The sequence below is a fragment of the Loxodonta africana genome, chromosome 4 (genome assembly GCF_030014295.1).
Source record: "Loxodonta africana isolate mLoxAfr1 chromosome 4, mLoxAfr1.hap2, whole genome shotgun sequence".
In the NCBI taxonomy this organism is placed as follows: Eukaryota; Metazoa; Chordata; class Mammalia; order Proboscidea; family Elephantidae; genus Loxodonta; species Loxodonta africana.
Window position 1 is genome coordinate 174,896,167 of NC_087345.1, and position 20,915 is coordinate 174,917,081.

The 20,915-nt window shown below is 38.6% G+C and overlaps 1 protein-coding gene across 2 annotated transcripts in view; it reads right to left on the reverse strand.

Moving 5' to 3' along the window:
- ESYT2 (extended synaptotagmin 2) overlaps positions 1-20,915 on the reverse strand; it is a 193,686-nt gene that overhangs the window by 46,180 nt on the left and 126,591 nt on the right. For both annotated transcript variants that reach the window (XM_003410692.4, XM_023548763.2), the window contains exons 7-9: positions 8,558-8,613; positions 3,429-3,549; positions 353-529 (exon numbers count right to left, since the gene is read on the reverse strand). In XM_003410692.4, the coding sequence (XP_003410740.1) occupies positions 353-529; positions 3,429-3,549; positions 8,558-8,613 (354 nt within the window). The remainder of the gene's footprint in view (positions 1-352; positions 530-3,428; positions 3,550-8,557; positions 8,614-20,915) is intronic.

Consider the following 20,915-nt stretch of genomic DNA (forward strand, 5'->3'; position numbering starts at 1 on the left):
TTGCATTTAACACTTAGGTCTGTGATCCGTTTTGAGTTTTTTGGTGAATGGTGTTCATATCTAGACTCTTTTTTTTTGTGTGTGTGTGGATGTACAGTTGTTCCAACATTATTTGTTGAAAAGACACCACTGAATTGTGTTTGCTCCTTTGCCAAAGATCAGTTGACTATACTCATGTGGGTCTATTTCTGGGCAATACTTTTTATAAAGATGGAAATTAAAGCTAGGAGAATTTAAATTACTCCCTAAACTAATCAAATTACTATGTGACAGGCTGGAATTAGAATTCAGATACCCCTGTTCAGTGTCTACCCCATTCAATCAAGTTACAGTACTTGATTCAACATGTTACCTCATAAACTTCATTCCACTTTGGACTAAGACTTTCTTTGATAACTTTGCTTTGGAAGATTTGGTTGCCAACTCGAATAACTCCATAGGGGTCTGACTTTCCTTTCACAAGTCCCTTAAGATAAGTATCTTTTCCCTGAAGATCCTGAGCTTCAATAAAATGTATCCTTAGAACACCCTGAAAAGAACAAGAACAAACAGACTTCAATTGTTTATTTAACAAATACGAAATGATGGCTATGTGCCTGATATCACTCTGAAACTGGGGATGCAAAAGTGAACAAAGTGAAGACTCTCTTTTCATGCAGCACACATTCTAGCAGGGGAAGAAAGACAGTAAGAAAATAAATACGTAAGATGTCAGGTGACAAGTGCTAAAGAAAAAAATCAAGCAGGGTAATTAGACAGTGCCAGAGTGGTGGTGTTTTAGAGGGGAAGAATAAAGAAGGCTTCCCTGTGTTCAGAGACCAGAGGAAAGGCAAGGAGTGAGATACACAGATACCTGGGGAAAGAGTTTTCCTGGCAGAGGGAATACTAAGTGCATAGGTCCTAGAGCGAGACTATGTTTAGCCTAAGGGCAGTGGGCACAGTGGCAGGAGATAAATTAGACAGGTAGCAGTAGGCCAGAGTACATAGAGTCTTACAGGCTATCAAACAATCCTATATCATGGTACAACAGTAAATAATAACTAACACTATGGAATGTATCAGACTGATGAATAAGTACTTGATATACATTAATTACTTCATTCAATTTTCAGAACAACCGTATGAGATACTGCCATTGAATCCATTTTATATTATAGAAGAGGAAACTGGAACTTTTCAATATGTACTACTCATAGATTTTAAACATAGTGCTCTTTTCCTAATGAGTTTTTTTTATTGATTGAAGAAAAAAATATTCATTCATATTTCTTTCAATGCAAAGGTGACAAAGTTACCTTTTGGTAGGGTGGCACCCTTCCCTTTCTAAATTGTAGTTATGTGCCATCGAGTCCATTCTGACTCATACCAACCCTCAAGGACAGAGTAGAACGGCCCCATTGAGCTTCCAGGGCTGTAATCTTTATGGAAGCAGACTGCATATCTTTCTCACTCAGAGCAGCTGTTGGGTTCAAACTACCAGCCTTTTGGTTAGCAGCCACGTGTTTAACCACTGTGCCACCAGGGTGCCTCCTTTTTTAATTACAGGGTAATATTGCTCACTCAATCAGCACAGGAAGATATGCATTTCTATACACAAATATGCTTTTAAGAAAACAATAATAAAACTTCTTGTGTATATTTTTATATGGCTTAAAGTTCAGATAATCTGGCAAAATATATCTGAATGACCAAAAACCAAAAAACCAAACCCGCTGCCATCGAGGTGATTCTGACTCATAATAACCTCATGTGTCACAGAGTAAAACTGTGCTATAGGGTTTTCTTGGCTGTAATTTTCAGGAAGGCAGTTTGCCAGGCTTTTCTTCTGCAGAGCCACTAGGTAGGTTCAAACTGCCAACCTTAACATTAGCAGCCAATGGCAAACCGCTTGTGCCACCCAAGGACCTTATTTAAATGACAGTGGCTTTTAAACTGCATAGAATTTAAGAGGGCTAGATTTTTTTAGATTTAGGCAGATGTACTGACCTGACAGCACATAACAACAAGTTCTCACTCATACTCAGAATGTAAACAGCTGTGGCAAAGAAACTTGAGGGTTTCTACATGTAAAGGAGTTCTTGCATTTTTGAGAGATGAGAATTATATGTTTTAAAAAAAAGACATACCTTTCTAATACATAGTGTCACATTCGATCTGCTGAATGTCAACAATACAACTAATTTGGACATCAAATTAACTGGGGTGTTGTACTTCTAAAAAATGTAAGACTATTTATGAATGTTTATTTTTGCATTATTACTGAGATCTAATTTAACTAGAAAAAGTAAAAAGGCATTAAGGAAAAGTTGTCTACTTGCACTTCAGGAAATAAAATAAAAACAATAATACACATACTGAAGTGGGACCAACTTAACACCTATTTTAGTAAAAAGAAATTGCCTGTAAGCATCCATATTACTCATTGCAGATAATACAATGACTGGATTACTTAATGGGCTTCTGTAAGCAGCCAACTTCTTCTGTCAGCCATATTAAATTAATATATGATATATTATGATAAAGAGGAATCCAAATTCCAGACAGATTAAACAGATATGGACTAAATAGATATGAGAGTTGCTAAAAAGTTCTTCTTAAATTTAGAGGGGAAAAGAGAATGTGAGATCATCCATTCCAATCATTTCTTCAATGACCTGGCGAAAGGAATTTAATATTCATGATTAGGAAGTTCTCACTTAAGCTTAAATTAATCTTTGAAGGTATTATTAATTTACCAACTCTACCAAGTTATTAACAAGTTCTTAATTACCCAACTCTGTGTGTTAGGCATCATCAATATTTTACACATGAAGAAATCGAGGCTCAGACATGCCGAGTAATATGCCCCCAAAAGTAAAGCTACTACTACACACAGGAACTCTGATTCACATCTGGTTCTGACAGACTCCAAAGCAAGCCCATGCTCTTTCCAATTTATGAAGGGTGGTGGTGTTATTAGTGCTTCTTCCAACATGCTAGTTATCAAATGAATGCAAAGATAATCACATTCTAAAGTCTGAGAGAAAACTAAAAATCGTAAGACAAAGTTCTCATAATCTCCAGGGTTATGTTTTATAAAAACAAATGCAATCAATATGTGTTTCCTAAGATGATAACTAAGTTATCTGTGGCATTCACAACTGTCGTTTATTACTTGCAATAACATTTGCGGAATTAAATCCTTATTAATACCCCTGAAGACTGCAACAAAAGTGTAACTACCCAGAAGTCTTGTGACAAGCTTTAGGTTCAAATGCACATAAGCACATCTCTTAAGGACTGTGGCAGGAAAAACTACAATTACTGCATTAAGATACACTGTCCCAAGTTAGCTGTCAAGAGAAGTATAAGATGTTATTACAACCAAACATTTGAAAAGGTTCTCAATATCTGTTTTTCAGTATCAACAGATCTTAAGACATGCTTACCTTTGGTATAGGAAATCGCAACTGAGCTATCTGAACTTCACTGACAAGTGGAACGGTGATTCGATTGGGAAGCACCAGATAGTTTGATATTATATCCAAAATGATAGTATCTGATAAACCACTGTGAAGTGGGAAGTAAAAAAAACAAACCAACTATCAGACATATCAACACCTGCTATCACTTTGAACAATAAACTTGTAACAAACATATCAATATCCCATTTACAGCATTAAAAAAAAAAATCAAACCTGTTGCCATCGAGTCGATTTCGACTCATAGTGACCCTGTAAGACAGAGTAGAACTGCCCCATAGAATTTCCAAGGAGCAGCTAGTGGATTTGAACTGCTGGCCTTTTGGTTAGCAGCCGCAGCTCTTAACCACTGCACCGTCAGGGCTCCCCTTATAGATAACTCCTATACTAGTACTACTATTAATAGTATAGGAGTTATCTAATTTCTTAAACACAATATTTAAAAGTAGCATTTTAATATTTTAGCTGCTATATTGCTTGCTGACTATGACACAGAGTTAATTCTTAGAATACAAAGGTAATTCTGGCTACATTTCATAAATTTCTAATAACATTTCATGGTTTCCTAAACACCTTCATTATAGGTTTAATACTGCATAACTAAGATACATTTTATTAAATTTCTTTTAACATAAAATATTTCAAACATACATAAAAGTGCAGTGCATAATATAACAAACATCCATTTATCCATTATATTAAAGTTTTCTCTCTTGTTGTACATGTAGCTCCCAATGAAGCGAAACAATATATACTCTTATTCAGATTTTATCAAATACTTTCAGTACAGAATACTGTAATAATTTTGATATACTATAAACCACTATATAGTGAACTCAAGCTAAAGAAACAAATGTAGTTTTCATATATTTGTCTATTCTTTAGAGTAAATGTGAGAACTAAGTCCTGTGTCTGTGAAAGTACTTTTGAAAGCATATACGAACCCAAGTTTTATTGCTATAGAACACCTTTACCTCAACTGTAAATTTTTCAAGAAACTTATTTCTTGACAGTACTTTTCAGATATTAAAATTACGAACATACATATGTAAAGAAAATATACATATAAAAAATATCCATTGGTACCAAGCAATAGTCACCATCACTCAATGAATAACGACTGAATATCCATAGGAATTCAGGTACTGTGCTTGTGGCTGTTAGTTGCCATTGAGCTGACCCTGCTCACGGCCACCCCAAGTAGCTCTACAGAGTTTCCAAGGCTGTGACCCTTTGGAAGCAGATCACCAAGGCTGTCTTCTGAAGTCCCTCTGGGTAAGTTCAAACTGCCAACCTTTCAGCTAATACTCAAATGCTTAACCATTTGCACCAGGACACAGTCTTGTGCTAGGCTCTCTCTATATACAATGACTAATAGGATACGGTATCTTACGGGCTAATACTTTAATATAGGAAAAAGAGTAAAAAAAGAAAAAAAAAAGCCACTACTCTATTCATGAACATGCCAGTTAATGATTCCAAAGAGACTAAGAGGGCTTAAGCTTGTAGATACTGTATGCATGTTCATTAAGTAGCGGTATGAGGTGGTCCTTAAAAACTTTAATACCAAGCATACTCTCCTTACTTTAGACATTTTTTCCCTTAAAAAAATACCAATTTCATTTATACTGAAAAATCTACTGAAGCAGCTAACTCCTTATTGATGATTTAAATGTTTCAAAGAATTCCTTAGCTGCTATGGTAATTAAGCCAATCACCTGAATTGTGTGCAGAGTTATTCTGACCTTATGCCTATGAAACTATCAGCAACTTTTGGCAGAGGTTTCATCAGAGGCATTTTTACTGTGATTAGCCTTCACATCCTTTAAAAGCATCCAGTCTTCTCCCGAGTTATTATCAGGGCTGTTGACACTGATACTTTATCTGCTAACTTGTCCTGACTTTGGCTGTCTTACTACATAGGAATGGTACTTTTTCATATTTTCTCTGATCCCCTTTGTCATTCATAATATTCTTACTAATCAAAAGTATGTGTACAATCTGTCATTTTCCTCACCAATTTTAATATTATCATCATTATTTTTTATTTCTATCATAATTATATTCCCTTTTATCTTCAACATTTAGTTTAGGGCTGGTGGGTTTAAACCTCCGACCTTTCCGTTAGCAGCTGAGAGATTTAACCACTGTGCCACAAGAGCTCCTTATTTAAAGGTAGGAATATTAAATTTAAATAGCTAAATACTTATTGTTTTTGCCTGGCTAACCAGCACTCCTACTTCTAGTTAGTTTTCCTTTGGGGGATTCCTCCATTATCAGACTTCATGGTCTTAATGAGGCTTTTTCAAACAAGTTACCCATTTTTCTGCCTCTTCTGCGGTGGGCTTAAGAGTCATCAGAATCACAGGAATTTGATCATGGAAAGACATCTGATGGACAAACAAAAGTCACCCCTGCACTTTTGCTGGATCTAGTGGAAAGAGATTCTTTTTCGATAAGGTTGTTAAGTTTACAGAATAGAAGCTAGAAGCTGCTACTACATAGCAAAAGCCTGCTGAAAACAAAGCTATGGGGGTGGCGTGGGGTGGGGAAAAGTGAACAGTTGAATAGATGGTACTCATAGCATCACGAGGACATCAATACCTAGCTATGCATGAGGTCATCACCAATAATTTATTTGTTAAATTAATTTCTAAGCTATTTTAGGGGAAAAAAACCCCCACAAATTACCAAAATATCCACTAGAAACTCACACAACTTTAACCAATAAGTAATACATTATAACCTTCAAATAAAACAGTAAAGACCAGCAAAAGTGAGTTTAGAAGGCAGTAATTTCAGAACTTCTGTCTGGTAATGTAATAGGTTTGTCACAAATAATTACCATATACCACTTAACACTGGATAATTTGTGGCACAACTAGAATGACTTCATTTCTCTCCGAGCAAGGATGTGCCCTTAATGAACATTAATGCTTATTATATGAAAATTTTCTCATGTTTTAAATACTAGACTGTTACAGAATAGTAAAGGGACTTGCAGTGATATATAAAACCTTCAAATTCTTCACCTCCCACACTCAAATTCCTGGAGGAGCTGTACAAGTTAGCTATGCTCAGTGCTGACACCTATTCCTTTCAAAGAGCAATGGATAAAGGGAACAACAGATGGAAAGGGAAGGGTGTAGCTACACCTCGTGAAGAATCTGGAAAGCGTTAGTTTCGAAACACATAACACATCCATTGCTGTCGCATCGATTCTGACTCATAGCAACCCTATAGGATGGAGTAGAACTGCCCCACAGGGTTTCCAAGGAGCGGCTGGTGGATCTGAACTGCTGACCCTTTGGTTAGCAGCTATAGCTCTTACCCGCTAGGTCACCAGGGCTTCCTTTGAAGCATATATTCACTTTTAATGTTTTCAACTGGTTTTGGGAGAAATAAATAACCGCCCCCCCCCCCTTTTTTTTGGCAGTTAAAAGACAGAAATTTATTGTCTTATAGTTTGGATTTGGCTATTAGTCCAAATCAGGGCACTGGCTCTAGGGATGGGTCTTTCCTTGCCCATAGCCCTGGGAGTTCCTTAGTGTTCCTTGGCATTTGTCTTCCCTCTGTGTGTGTCTCTGGGTCTATTCTGTTTGTGTGTGTGTGTGTGGTTTAGGTGAAACTTTACAAATCAAGTCAGTGTCTCATACTAAAACTTATACACATCTTGCTATGTAACCCTAGGTGCTCTCCCCCTAATGTGACAGCACACTCCTCTCCACCCTGTATTGCCCCTATCCATTCAACCAGCTCCTGTCCCACTCTGCCTATTCATCTCAACTCCAGACAGGAGCTGCCCACATGACCTTATGTGTCTACTTAAGCCAAGAAGCTCACTTCTCATCAGTATCATTTTCTGTCTTATAGTCCAGTCCAATCCCTGTCCAAAGAGTTGGCTTCAGGAATGGTGCCAGTCCTTGGGCTAAGAGAGGGTCCAGGGGCCATGACCTCTGGCATCCCTCCAGTCTCAGTAAGACTATTAAGCTTGGTCTCTTCACAAGAATTTGAGGTCTGCATCTCACTGTTCCTGCACTCCATCAGGAATTCTCTGTTATGTTCCCTGTCAGGGTAGTCACTGGTGGTAGCTGGGCACCACCTAGTTCTTGCAGTCTCAGGCTGATATAGTCTCTGGTTTATGCAGCCCTTTCTGTCTCTTGGACTCATATTTTCCTTTTGTCTTTGGTGTTCTTCATTCTCCTTTGCTCCAGGTGGGTTGACCCAATTGATGCATCTTAGATGGCTGCTTGCTAGTGTTTAAGATCCCAAAAGCCACTTACCAAAGTGGGATGCTGAACATTTTCTTAATATATTTTGTTATTCCGATTGACCTAGGTGTTCCCTGAAACCATGGTCCCCAGGCCCCCAGCCCTGCCACTCTGGTCCTTGAAGCATTTGGTTGCATTCAGGAAACTTCTTTGCTTTTGGTTTAGTCCAGTTGTGCTGACCTTCCCTGTACTGTGTGTTCTTTCTCTTCACCTAAAATAGTTCTTTTCTACTAACTAATTAGTGAATACCTCTCTCCCTTCCTCCCTAACCTTGTAACAATCAAAGGATATTTTCTTGTGTGTTTAAACTTTTCCTTGAGTTCTTATAATAGTGGTCTCCTATAATATTTGTCCTTTTGTGACTAATTTCACTCAGTATAATGCCTTCCAGATTCCTCCATGCTATGAGATGTTTCACGGATTCATCGTTCTTCATCAAATGAAACCCAATTAAAAAATTGATTTATATATTAAAAGGCTGTAACTTTTCTGAGCTACAAAGACTGGGAAGATGTCTTATGATGAATGAAAAGTAAAACTAAGATAAAGGACTCAGTTTAAAGCGCTCCTAAAACCAGTGTAATTTTAGCTCAATGAGATTTAAGTAGTTATAGGCAGCAGGTTTTAGCAGGTTACACAAGGATATGAGAGCAACACCCAACTGCACTCCCTTTACTCATTTCTCATATCAGAGCCTACTGAGAAAGCACTTATTCTACCTGATAGACACAGGTCTTAACCATTGTCATATGATTTTTATGTCATTGAATATGCACATTACATTGTTAACGTGACAACTATTTTAGGACATTATATAATACTTACTTCAATCCAGGAATATCTAGAAGATTAGTTAGTCCTGTCCAATTAATTTCCAAAAGCTGTTTAAAAAAAAAAAAGGACAAAACATTAAGTATCCAAGTAAGATTTTTACTACATCCAATTACCAAGTCAAATGCACACAGACTTGTTCTCTAGATAAAATTAGTATGTAATACTTGTAATACTGTCCCTACAACTTTTTTTTTTGGCTCTTTGTAACATACCAAGTTCATGGAGAACTACCTTCTTTTTTAAATAACCCTGTAATTTTCCCCATTGAATCATACCATCCATCCTTCTAGTGATAAGCATTTAGAATATTTGCAATTTCTTTATTATTATGATATGTAATGCTTCAACGAGCATCTTTTTAGACACATGTTCTTATATATACATGCAAATATTTCTACAGATTAGAATTCAAGAAGCAGAATTTTTAGTCAAAGATTTATGTTTATTTTTAATGTTAATAGATGCTATCTAATTGCCCTCTAAAAGTACTGGACCAATTTACACTTCCACCAACAGCGTATGAAAATGTTCTTATTCCGTACCCCCACCAAAAATCAGTTCCTTTGAGAGTGAAAAATGATACTTTATTACTATTTTAATTTATATTTTTCTGATTATTAGTGGCACACAGTTCTATTTATTCATTTGCCATTTATATTCTTTTCCCATAAATTGTACATTTTTCTAATAGGTATTTATCCTAGAAGAATTTCTATAGTCTGGCTAAGATTCCATTAAAAGATGTGGCTTGGTAAAAGCTACTGACTAAAAATAGTACTTTTCCTATGAAATATGGATATTGCACATAATAAAATACTGTGTTTTACATTCGTGAAGAAATGCTAAGCAAAACTATACCCACATAGCTGGAATAATAAAATTGCTAAAATCATTTTGGAAGTGAATGGTTATAAATAAATACGGACTTTAAGAATCAAGATGCTTTTGGATAGACCAAAACTAAAGGAAAAAGCAATAATTAAAAAAAAAATCCTGAAAAATTAAAATTTTTTAACATAAGAGAATTGAGATATAAATACATAAATCAAAAGGAAGAAAAACCTATGTAACCCTTGGTCAATATATAATACAGTTCATAAAGTTTATATTCTATATCCTAGTTTGGTGAGTAGTGTTTGGGGCCTAAAAAGCTTGCAAGCCATCATCTAAAATACAACTATTGGTCTCTACTTGTCTGAAGCGAAAGAGAAAAAAGGAAACCCAGGAATCAAAGAAAGAACTGGTCTATGGGACTAATTATCTCCATGAACCATGGCCTTCTCTATCCTGAGGCCAGAAGAACTAGATGGTGCCTGGCTACCACTACTGAATGTTCTCATCAGGATCACAACAGATGGATCCTGATAGAAAGGGTGAAAAATGTGGAAAAGAACTTGAAGTTCTCAAAAAATCCAGACTTACTAGACCCATTTAGACTGAAGGTATTCCTGTATAATTCCCTCTTTGAATCTTGAACTGAAACTATCCCATGAAGTCACCTTTTAACTAAATATCAGGTTAGCTCAAAAAGTAAAGAATGTATATAGAAGAATCCTGATCAAAGGAGGAAAATATAGACAGAATTTCAAATTCTCATGGACTCCAGACTTTCTGGAGCCACAGAGGCTGAATGAACCCCTGAAACTATTGCCCAGAGATAATCTTTAAACCTTAAACCAAAAATATTCCCCAAAGTCTTCTTAAAACCAAATAATAGTAGCTTAACTAGTAAAAAAAAGTCTGCTCTGAGCATTATCTTCAGTATATATGGGATCAAACTGACAGCACCAACTCAAAAGATTAGATAGGTAGGAAACTTAGGAGGCAGTGAGTTTATGCTAACGGGGGAAGAAAAACTCAGAAAAGGAGGTTGAGAATGGATGTACAACTAGAAGAATGTAATCAATGTCAACGAACTGTACATGCAGAAATGGCTGAATTAGTATATGTTTTGCTATATATATTCTCAATAAGAACTACAACAACAAAAAGTTAAAAAAAAAAAAGTAAAGAATGTTACCCTTAAATACTGCATTCTTTTGAAAAATTATCTATGAGACCAAATGGTAACAGTTATCTAAAACATGAATGAGAAGGTTGGGGGTGGGGGCAGTGATACTAATGGGAATGGAAGAACTAGAATGGAAATAAGGAGAATGTTGACACAATGTGAAGAATGCAACCGATGTCACTGAACAATATGTGTAGAATTGTTGAATGAGAAATTGTTTTGTTGTGTATAAGTTCATCAAAAATACAATAATATATATATTTTTAAATGTAATCCTAAATTTGGATTGCAAGTATCAGTATGAACTCATGCTTTCTTCCTTTATCTTTTTTAAGGAGGATTTTTTGCAGTGCTTAAGTGCTTGACTGCTAACCAAAAGGTCAACAGTTCAAAACCACGAGCCATTCCACAGGAGAAAGATGTGGCAATCTGCTTCTTTAACAATTTATACCTTGGAAACCCTATGGGACAGTTCTACTCTGTCCTATAGGGTTGCTAGGAGTTGAAATCAACTCAACAGCCAATGGGTTTTGAGGTGGGCCTACTGAATAGGTCTAGAAGCAATGACAATCCAGGGGCATCCAGTAGCCCCTAGTATCCTGATGATGATCTCTAAATACATTTTCCACTAAAAGTAACCAGGGATTTTAAGGAAATAGCTGATTCTTGGACTGGGGTAAAAACCGTGCAAGATGAGCTAGGAGCATTTTAAATTTTATCAGAAGACAAGGAAACAGACTGATGAAAGGTCCTGTCAGAAAGACACAGGAATCAACTTGAAGGGGCTACAGCTGGCTGAAGATGAGGCAATTTGAATATCAAAAAGAAATCATAATTGTAGTGGACTGAATTACATCAGAAAGTTAAAAATCCATGAGTTAAGAAAAAAAAAAAGAATTCATTGGTCATCTTTGGAGCACCATTCAAGAGCACCAACTTCTCATTCTTAAAATTGAAAAATAAAAGGAAAGAATCAAGCATTTATATGTTCTTCATGTATGAACCCCTTTTTAGGGTAACCAAATAAGGGAAAGTTCTTAAAAAATAATTTAGCTAAAACAATGCAGAAGAAGCGAGAATGAGTAATGTGCCATTTTGCAACACCTACTGCAGTGGGCCTCAAACTTCAGTTTATATCAGAATCCCTTGGAGGAATTCTCGTAAAAAAGACCAGACTGAATGGTCTGACTGAGACTAGAGGACCCCGGAAGCCGTAGTCCCCAGACCTTCTGTTAGCCCAAAATAGGAACCATTCCCAAAGCCAACTCTTCAGACAGGGATTGGACTGGACTATGGGATAGAAAATGATACTGGTGAAGACTGAGTTTCTTGGGTCAAGTAGACACACGAGACTAAGTGGGCACCTCCTGCCTGGAGGGGAGATGAGAGGGCAGAGGGGGTCAGAAGCCAGCCGAATGGACACGAAAAGAGAGAGTGGAGAGGAGTGTGCTGTCTCATTAGGGGAAGAGCAACTGGAGTACATAGCAAGGTGTATATAAATTTTTGTATGAGACTGATCTGATTTGTAAATTTTCACTTAAAGGACAATAAAAATGAAAAAAAGAAAAAGAGTGAGGAAATGGACTAGAAGACCACAGGCCAAATAAAGGAGAGTGAGAACGAATGACAGCCATAGAGGAGAGAATATTCCAATGAAAGCCAAGAAAGCAAGGAACAGTCAACATTATCAAATGTCAACCAAAAACCAAACCCACTGCCATCAAGTCGATTCCGACTCATAGCAATCAAGCGGCTGATGGATTTGAACTGCCAACCTTTTGGTTGGCAGCTGTAGCTCTTAGTTACTGCACCACCAGGGCTCCATCAAATGTCAAGGAGGGGTCAAGTAACATAAGGCTGCCAGACACCTTAGTATACATAGGACACCCAGGAAGTCTGAAAACCTAGATACTATTTTCTTACTGTAATGCATTATCAATAAACTATCATGTAAAAAAAAAAAAAAAATAGAATCCCTTGCACAACTTGTTAAACACAGATTGTGGGCCTCTCCACAGTCTTTCTGGTTCTCTGGTTTCAGATGGGGCTCAAGAATTTGCACTTTCTGACAGGAGCGAAGGTGATGCTGCAACTGCTTGTCCAGGGATCACGCTTTAGAACCAATGCCCTAAAGTAATCATGAATGTACGCAACAATCATCACCAGATGCTAAAACTCTAACTTGAAAGACTGAGGGGAACTTTGTAACAGAAAATCATGTGGACACCACCCACTGATAATTTTATCATGACTTTAAAGTGAAACTACATAATACTATATATACCTAGTGATGGAATACAACACAAAATACACAGCACCAACTATGAAGTATTTTTGCCTTAAAAAAACCAAACCTGTGATGTCTGGGGTCTTAAACGCTAGCAAGCAGCCATCTAAGATGCATCAATTGGTCTCAACCCACCTCGATCAAAGGAGAATGAAGAACACCAAGGACATAAGGCGATTATGAGCCCAAGAGACAGAAAGGACCACATGAACCAGAGTCTACAGCATCCTGAGGGCAGAAGAACTAGATGGTGCCGGCTACAACCGATGACTGCCCTGACAGGGAACACAACAGAGAACCCCTGAGGGAACAGGAGAGCAGTGGGATATAGACCCCAAATTCTCATAAGACCAGAATTAATGGTCTGACTGAGACTAGAAGGACCCCGGTGGTCATGGCCTCCAGAACTTCTGTTGGCCCAGGACAGGAACCATTCCTGAAGCCAACTCTTCAGACATGGATTGGACTGGACAATGGGTTGGAGAGGGATGCCGGTGAGGAGTGAGCTTCTCGGATCAGGTGGACACTTGAGACTATGTTGGCATCTCCTGCTGGAGGTGAGATGAGAGGGTGGAGGGGGTTAGAAGCTGGTGAAATGGACACGAAAAGAGAGAATGGAGGGAGAGACCGGGCTGTCTCATTAGGGGGAGAGTAATTGGGAGTGTGTAGCAAGGTGTATATGGTTTTTGTGTGAGAGATTGACTTGATTTGTAAACTTTCACTTAAAGCACAATAAAAATTATATATATAAAAAAAAAACCGAACCTGAATCTAATCAAGTCTTTATATCAAACTGCTAGTTTACAGGCCCCCAAGTGCCTGTCAGTTTATCATACTGTGGGGGCTTGTGTATTGCTGTGATGCTGGAAGCTATGCCAGTGTTATTCAAATACCAGCAGGGTCATCCATGGCTAACAGGTTTCAGGTGAGCTTCCAGACTAAGATCAGGAAGAAGGATACGGCAGTCTACTTCTGAAAAGAATTAGCTAGTGAAACCTTGTGAATAGCAGTGGAACACTGATATAGTGCCGGAAGATGAGCCCCTCAGGTTGGACGGCACTCAAAAGACAACTGGGGAAGAGCTGTCTCCTCAAAGTAGAATCGACCTTAACGACGTAGATGGCGTCAAGCTCTTGGGGCCTTCATCAGCCTTCATGCTGATGTGGCACAACTCAAAATGAGAAGAAACAGCTGCAAACATTCATTAATCATCAGAACCTAGAATATACTAAGTACGAATCTAGGAAAATTGGAAATCATCAAAAATGAAATTGAACGCATAAACATAGATATCCTAGGCATTAGTGAGCTGAAGTGGACTGGTATTGGCAATATTGAATCGGACAATCACATGGTCTATTATGCCAGGAATGAAAACTTGAAGGGGAATGGTGTTGCATTCACCATCAAAAAGAACATTTCAAGATCTATCCTGAAGTACAACAAGGTCAGTGACAGGATAATATTCATATACCTACAAGGAAGACCAGGTGTTACGACTATTATTCAAATTTACACACAAGCCACTATGGCCAAAGATGAAATTAAAGATTTTGACTAACTTCTGCAGTCTGAAATTAACTGAACATGCAATCAGGATGCATTGATAACTACTGGTGACTAGAATGCAAAAGTTGGAAACAAAAGAGAAGGATCAGTAGTTGGAAAACATGGCCTTGGTGATACAAATGATGCTGGATATCACATGACAGAATTTTGCAAGACCAATGACTTCTGCATTATAAATACCTTTTTTCACCAACATAAACAGCAACTACACATGTGGATCTTGCCGGATTGAATACACAGAAATCAAGTTGCCTACATCTGTGGAAAGAGATGATGGAAAAGCTCAATATGATCAGTCCAAACAAGGCCAGGGGCTGACTGTGGGAAAGACTATCAATTGCTCATACGGAAGTTCAAGTTGAAACTGAAGAAAATTAGAATAAGTCAACAAGAGCCGAAGTACGACCTTGAGTGTATCCCACTGGTATTTTGATAGCACTTCAAGAATACATTTGACGTGTTAAACACTAATGACTGAAGACAAGATGAGTTGTGGAATAACATAAAGGACAACATACATGAAGAAATCAAGAGGTCACTGAAAAGACAGGAAAGAAAGAAAAGACCAAAATGGATCTCAGAAGCAAAAACGAAGAAAAGATTAAATATAAGAGCTGAACAGAAGATTCCAAAGGGTGGCTCAAGAAGACAAAATAAAATATCATAACGACACATGCAAAGACCTGAAGATAGAAAACCAAAAAGAAAGAATACACTTGGCATTTCTCAAGCTGAAAGAACCGAAGAAAAAATTGAAGCCTCAAATTGCAATATTAAGGATTCTACAGTGAAAATGTTAAACAACGCAGGAAGCATCAAAAGATGGAAGGAATACACAGTCACTGTACCGAAAAGAACTAGTAGATGTTCAACCATTTCAGGAGGTAGCATATGATCAGGAACCAATGATACTGAAGGAATGTTTGAGCTGCACTGAAGGCACTGGTGGAAAAACAAGGTTCCAGGACTTGACAGAATACCAATTGAGGTGTTTCAACAAACGGATGCAGTGCCGGTAAGTGCTCCATTGCCTATGCCAAGAAATTTGGAAGACAGCTACCTGCCCAACCGGCTGGAAAAGGCCCATATTTATGCCTATTCCCAAGAAAAGTGATACCATCAAACGCGGAAGTTATGGAACAATATCACTGATATCAAACACAAGTAAAATTTTACTGAAGATCACTCAAAAGTGGCTGCAGCAGTACATCCACCAGAAATTCAAAGTGGATTCAGAAGAGGATGTGGAACCAGGGATATCATTGCTGATGTCAGGTGGATCCTAGCTGAAAGCAGAGAATACCAGAAGGATGTTTACCTGTGTTTTATTGCCTATGAAAAGGCATTCAACTGTGTGAATCATAACAAATCATGGATAACACTGTGAAAAATTGGGAATTCCAGAACACTGGATTGTGCTCATGAGGAACCTGTACATAGATCAAGAGGCAGTCCTTCGAACAGAAAAAGGGGATACTGCATGGTTTAAAGCAGGAAAGGTGTGAGTCCGGGTTGTATCCTTTCACCATACCCATTCATTCTGTATGGTAAGCAAATAATCCGAGAAACTGTACTAGATGAAGAAGAACGGGGCTGTCAGGATTGGAGGAAGACTCATTAACAACCTGCAATATGCAGAGTGCACAACCTTGCTAGCTGAAAGTGAAGAGGACTTGAAGAACTTAGTGATGAACATCAAAGACCACAGCCTTCAGTATGGATTACACCTCAACATAAAGAAAACAAAAATCCTCACAATTGGACGAATAAACCTATCATGATAAACAGAAAAGACTGAAGTCATCAAGGGTTTCATTTTAGTTGGACCCACAATCAACACCCATGAAAGCAGCAGTTAAGAAATCAAAAAACACACTGCACTGAGCAAATGTGCTACAAAAGGCCTCTTTAATGTATTAAAAAGCAAAGACGTCACCTTGAAGACTAAGGTGTGCCTGACCCAAGCCATGGTGTTTTCAATCGCCTCATGTGCATGAGAAAGCTGGACGATAAATAAAGAAGACTGAAGAAGGATTGATGCCTTTGAACTGTGGTGTTGAAGAAGAGTATTGAATATACCATAGACTGCCAAAAGCGTGAACAAATCTGTCCTGGAAGACGTACAGCCTGAATGCTCCTTAGAGACAAGGATGGCAAAACTATGTCTCACATACTTTGGACACGGTATCAGGAGGGTCTGGTCCCTGGAGACCACCACTGTTGGTAAAGTAGAGGGTCAGAGAAAAAAGAGGAAGATCCTCAATGGGATGGATTGACACAGTGGCTGCAACAATGGGCTCAGGCATCACAACGATTGTGAGGATGGTGAAGGACTGGTCAGTGTTTTATTCTGTCGTACACTGGGTTGCTATGAGTTGCAACCGACTTGATGGCACCTAACCACAACAACAGCTTACAGGGGGAGCCCTGGTGGTATAGTGGTTAAAAGCTCAGCTGCTAACCAAAAGGTCAGCAGTTCAAATCCACCAGCTGCTCACTGGAAACCCTATGGGACAGTTCCACCCTGTCCTATAAGGTCGCTACAAGTCAGAATCAACTTGACGGCATCTAAAAACAACAACAGTTGACATGAATACAGAGGACAGCAGAACAAATTAAAAGACACCATAATGAAAGCAATGCCAGATCATATGGCAATTAGACATGACAAATGACCCTGTTTCTTCAACCAATCAAAAGTACTGAGGAAAAAGAAGAAGAGAAATAAGAAGCTGTCAGGAGATGTAACAACCAAATCTAACCTTGCTTAGATCCAATTTGAAAAATTAAAAAAACAATTTTGAGACAATTAGGAAAATTTGAACATGGATTGGGTATTAGACAGTAAGCTGTCTTATTGAATTTTATTAGGTGTGACAATGACATGATGCTTTTGTTTAAAAAACCCTATCAGTTAGAGATGTATTTATGGGTGAAACCACATATCATTTGTAATCCTCCAGCAACAACAACAAAAAACCCAGAGGTCAGGGATAAATAAAACAAAATTGTCAAAATGCTGGTAATTTTTGAAGTTGAGTGATGGCCATTCACTATAATTTTCTCTCTGGTTTATGTATATTTATGTGTGAAATTTTCCACAGTACAAAGTTTTTCCTTAATTAAAACACTCAAAGATGTGACAAATACAGTATTAGAATCAAACAGTAAAATAAAAACGTCTCCTGCAACTAAATTCATCTTGTAAAAACTCTCACAATTGAAATTTTTCGTATTGTTGAAAAAATATATATAACACAAAATTTGCCAATTCAACATTTAGAATTGAAATTGTTGACTGAAATGCTGAATGTAATTTTTAGTTAAGAAAAAACAGCAATCATTTTAAGATATTAAAATGTCCAAACCTAAAGATATTTTAGAACTTCCTGTGATGAAGTACTTGAAATTTGTGCTGTTCAATAGGAGCTACTAGCCACATGTGGCTATTGATTTAGGAAATAATACTGGAGTCATTATTCCCTGTCCTTGAGCATAGAGAATGTGACCCAGCTGGAGCTGGGCTCACAAGGACTCACACGGACACATCAACTGGGACCTAAGGTATAAAGACAATAGATGAATAATCTTGGGAAATATCTTTTAGGGAACTTTTCACATAAAGCCAATCAAACAGAACACAAAAGACTTTCCACTCTTATTTTTTTCTATCGATATTTAGTGAATAGAAATTTGTTGGACCAGTGAAGATCCTCCTGACTGTTGGTTACTGAAACCTGCACCAAAGATCATTAAGAAAGATAATTCAAAATGTAAGATCACAGTTTCTAGCCAATCTGTGAAAAGAAGAAGCTTTCAATGGTTTTGCCCATTTTGTAATGTTAATATATACTGATGACTATAATATTCTCTGGACTTGGGCAGACATGGCTGTGGCAGCATGCTTGCCTGTTTTCCCAGTCTTGCCTATTCTATAATATTCTCCAGACTCAGGCAGCCATGGCTGTGGCAGCGTGCTTGTCTGTTTTCCCATTCTTGCCTATTCTGTAATATTCTCCGAACTGGGGCAGACATGGCTGTGGCAGCATGCTTGTCTGTTTTCTCATTCTAGCTTATTCTGTAATATTTCCTTGGACTCAGGCAGACATTAGCTCTGGCAGCAAGCTTGACTGCTTCTCAACTTTTATCTTTTTGAATATATGTCAAACAAAACTTTCTTTTTGCTTTTACTAAACTTTGTGGTGTTTTTTCCCCCTACAACACTATTGACACTTGAAATGTGACTGAGGGACTGAATTTTTAGTTTAATTTAATTTAAATTTAAACAGCTACATGTAGCTAATAGCTACCCCACTGAACAGCACAGATTTAAAGCATTTCTGAGACAGCGTTAACCATGCCGGTGGAAAAAAAGAGCTGTTAAAAGATTACCATCTAGAAGTTGGGTAAAGCACACCATGTCAACATGAGATAAGGTTGAAATAACCTGTGAATTACTATCTCCTTCTTAGTATTTTTCTAGTCCCTTCTCCTTTCACAGGCTCCTGCACACACAGAACAAAGTGTGACCGTTTTTAACCTTCCTTAGACCTCTGAAGATGGCGATGTTATGCCAAAGATCAGTGCACTTGCACTATATCCCATAACAAGTGATGTGAAGGGCTGCTGAGAGGACGCCATCTTGTATATCACCAGGTTCCATCTTGGATTCCAGATGTGTGCGCAACCTAATTAACATGCATTACCAATCTGAGAACTACTCGCAGCCCCTTGAAAGAAGCTCACTAAATATTCATCACTCTATTGTCTCCACCAAACTTATATAAGCCTTACTACCCTTTTTGAGTCAGTCTTTTGGAGAGGCTTAGATCCCCGCTGACTGTTTTTGCTTGACTTAAGCAAAATAAAGCTTGCTGAAGATAAAGTTTGTCTTTCGCGTGTATTCTTAAGCACAGGAAAAGACAAGGACCCTTTGTGTCAGATTGGTGATTAGTAACAAAATTTGGCGAGCCAGCCAGGAGACTAGAGGCTCAAATTAGCCCCTGGTTAGAGGTCACAGACCAGAGGGACTGAGCCTCTGGAACAGACCTCTACTCAGAGACAAGCAGCCACCCGGACCTTTTTGTCTGGTGTCTCTTTGAAGCGGTAAGTTCAGTTGACTCTGCCCCTTAGTCCTCCTTCTCTCTTCAGCAACTTTAACTATCTTCTTTTTTTTCTATATACCTTGTCTCCATTTTTTTTCTCTCTCTTCTTCTTCTTTCCTCTTTCCACTGAACGGGTCATGAGCCCTAATGAAGGGGGGTTCTCGGAGAGTGTTCCAGTCATTTGACTTTCACGAAAGGCAAGGTGGAAACAAGGAGTGAGTACTTGTGAGGGGCTGATCACCCCATATCCTAAGTGCAGGTTGTGGATCTCGGAGAGAGCCACAGAGAGTGCCCGAGTGGGTCGTGAATCCCACCAGAGGGTTGCGGAGAGCACTCAGTAAACTGAGCAGGTCATAAGCCTCCAATAGGAGGAGGCCATGGAGAGCACACCAGAGTGGGTCACGTACCTCCAGTGGGAGGTCGCAGAGAGCGCCCCGATGGTCTACTTCCTTGACTTTTTTTTGTCTTTCCTTTTGTTTTTAAACTTTTCTCTCAGGAGGACCCTCAATTGGTCTCTGGTGCTCCAATTTTTTCCTCTCTTCTTTCCTCCTTCCACCGAATGGGTCTCGAGCTCCAAAGATGGGGGCTCATAGAGGGCGTTCCTGTCATTTGGCTTTTGTGAAAGAGAGTTTGGGGACAAGGAGTGAGTCCTCGTTAGGGGCTGAACACCCCATACCCCAAGGGCTGGTTGCGGACCTCGGACAGAGCCGTGGAGAGCACCCACCAAGTGGGTTGCAAACCCCGCCAGAGGTTTGTGGAGAGCACTCAGTAAATTGAGCGGGTGGTGAGCCTCTGAGAGGAGGTGATGGAGAATGCTCCAGAGTGGGTTGTGTACCCCCAGCAGGAGGTCACAGAGAGTGCTCCAATAGTCTACTTCCTTGACTTTTTTTTCTTTCCTTTGTCCTTTTGTTTTTAAACTATTCTTGGTCTTGGTGACTCTAGAGTTTGGGCAGATGTATGAGTGTGTGGTGGCTGTCATTTTTGTGTGTCTGGATGTTGTCTGTCTTTGGCTGGTGCACCCTGCTTCTGGGGAATGGATGTAGACATCTCTATCTGTTTAGATTGGGAGAATGAAGCCCCTTCGTCTGATATTGGGGATAGGAGGTATCTGGATGATCGAAGTAGAGATTCAGATATTCCTAGTAATGTGTTAGACCTCACTAAGATCATCGTCATTCCCCCTTTCCCTTTCCAGCTTGTCTGGTCCAGGCACTCTGTTTGTCTGTTTGTCTTATGTGTAAATCTTATGTGTGACCAGGGCTGTCTGGGGGGTTGAGGCTGCAAGATTATCTCAGTTGCCTCTGTGTGTGTCTTATGTGTAATTTGTGTGTGATGCACAAAAATTAATTGGTGAAAAGAAACTGAGGTTAAATTAGA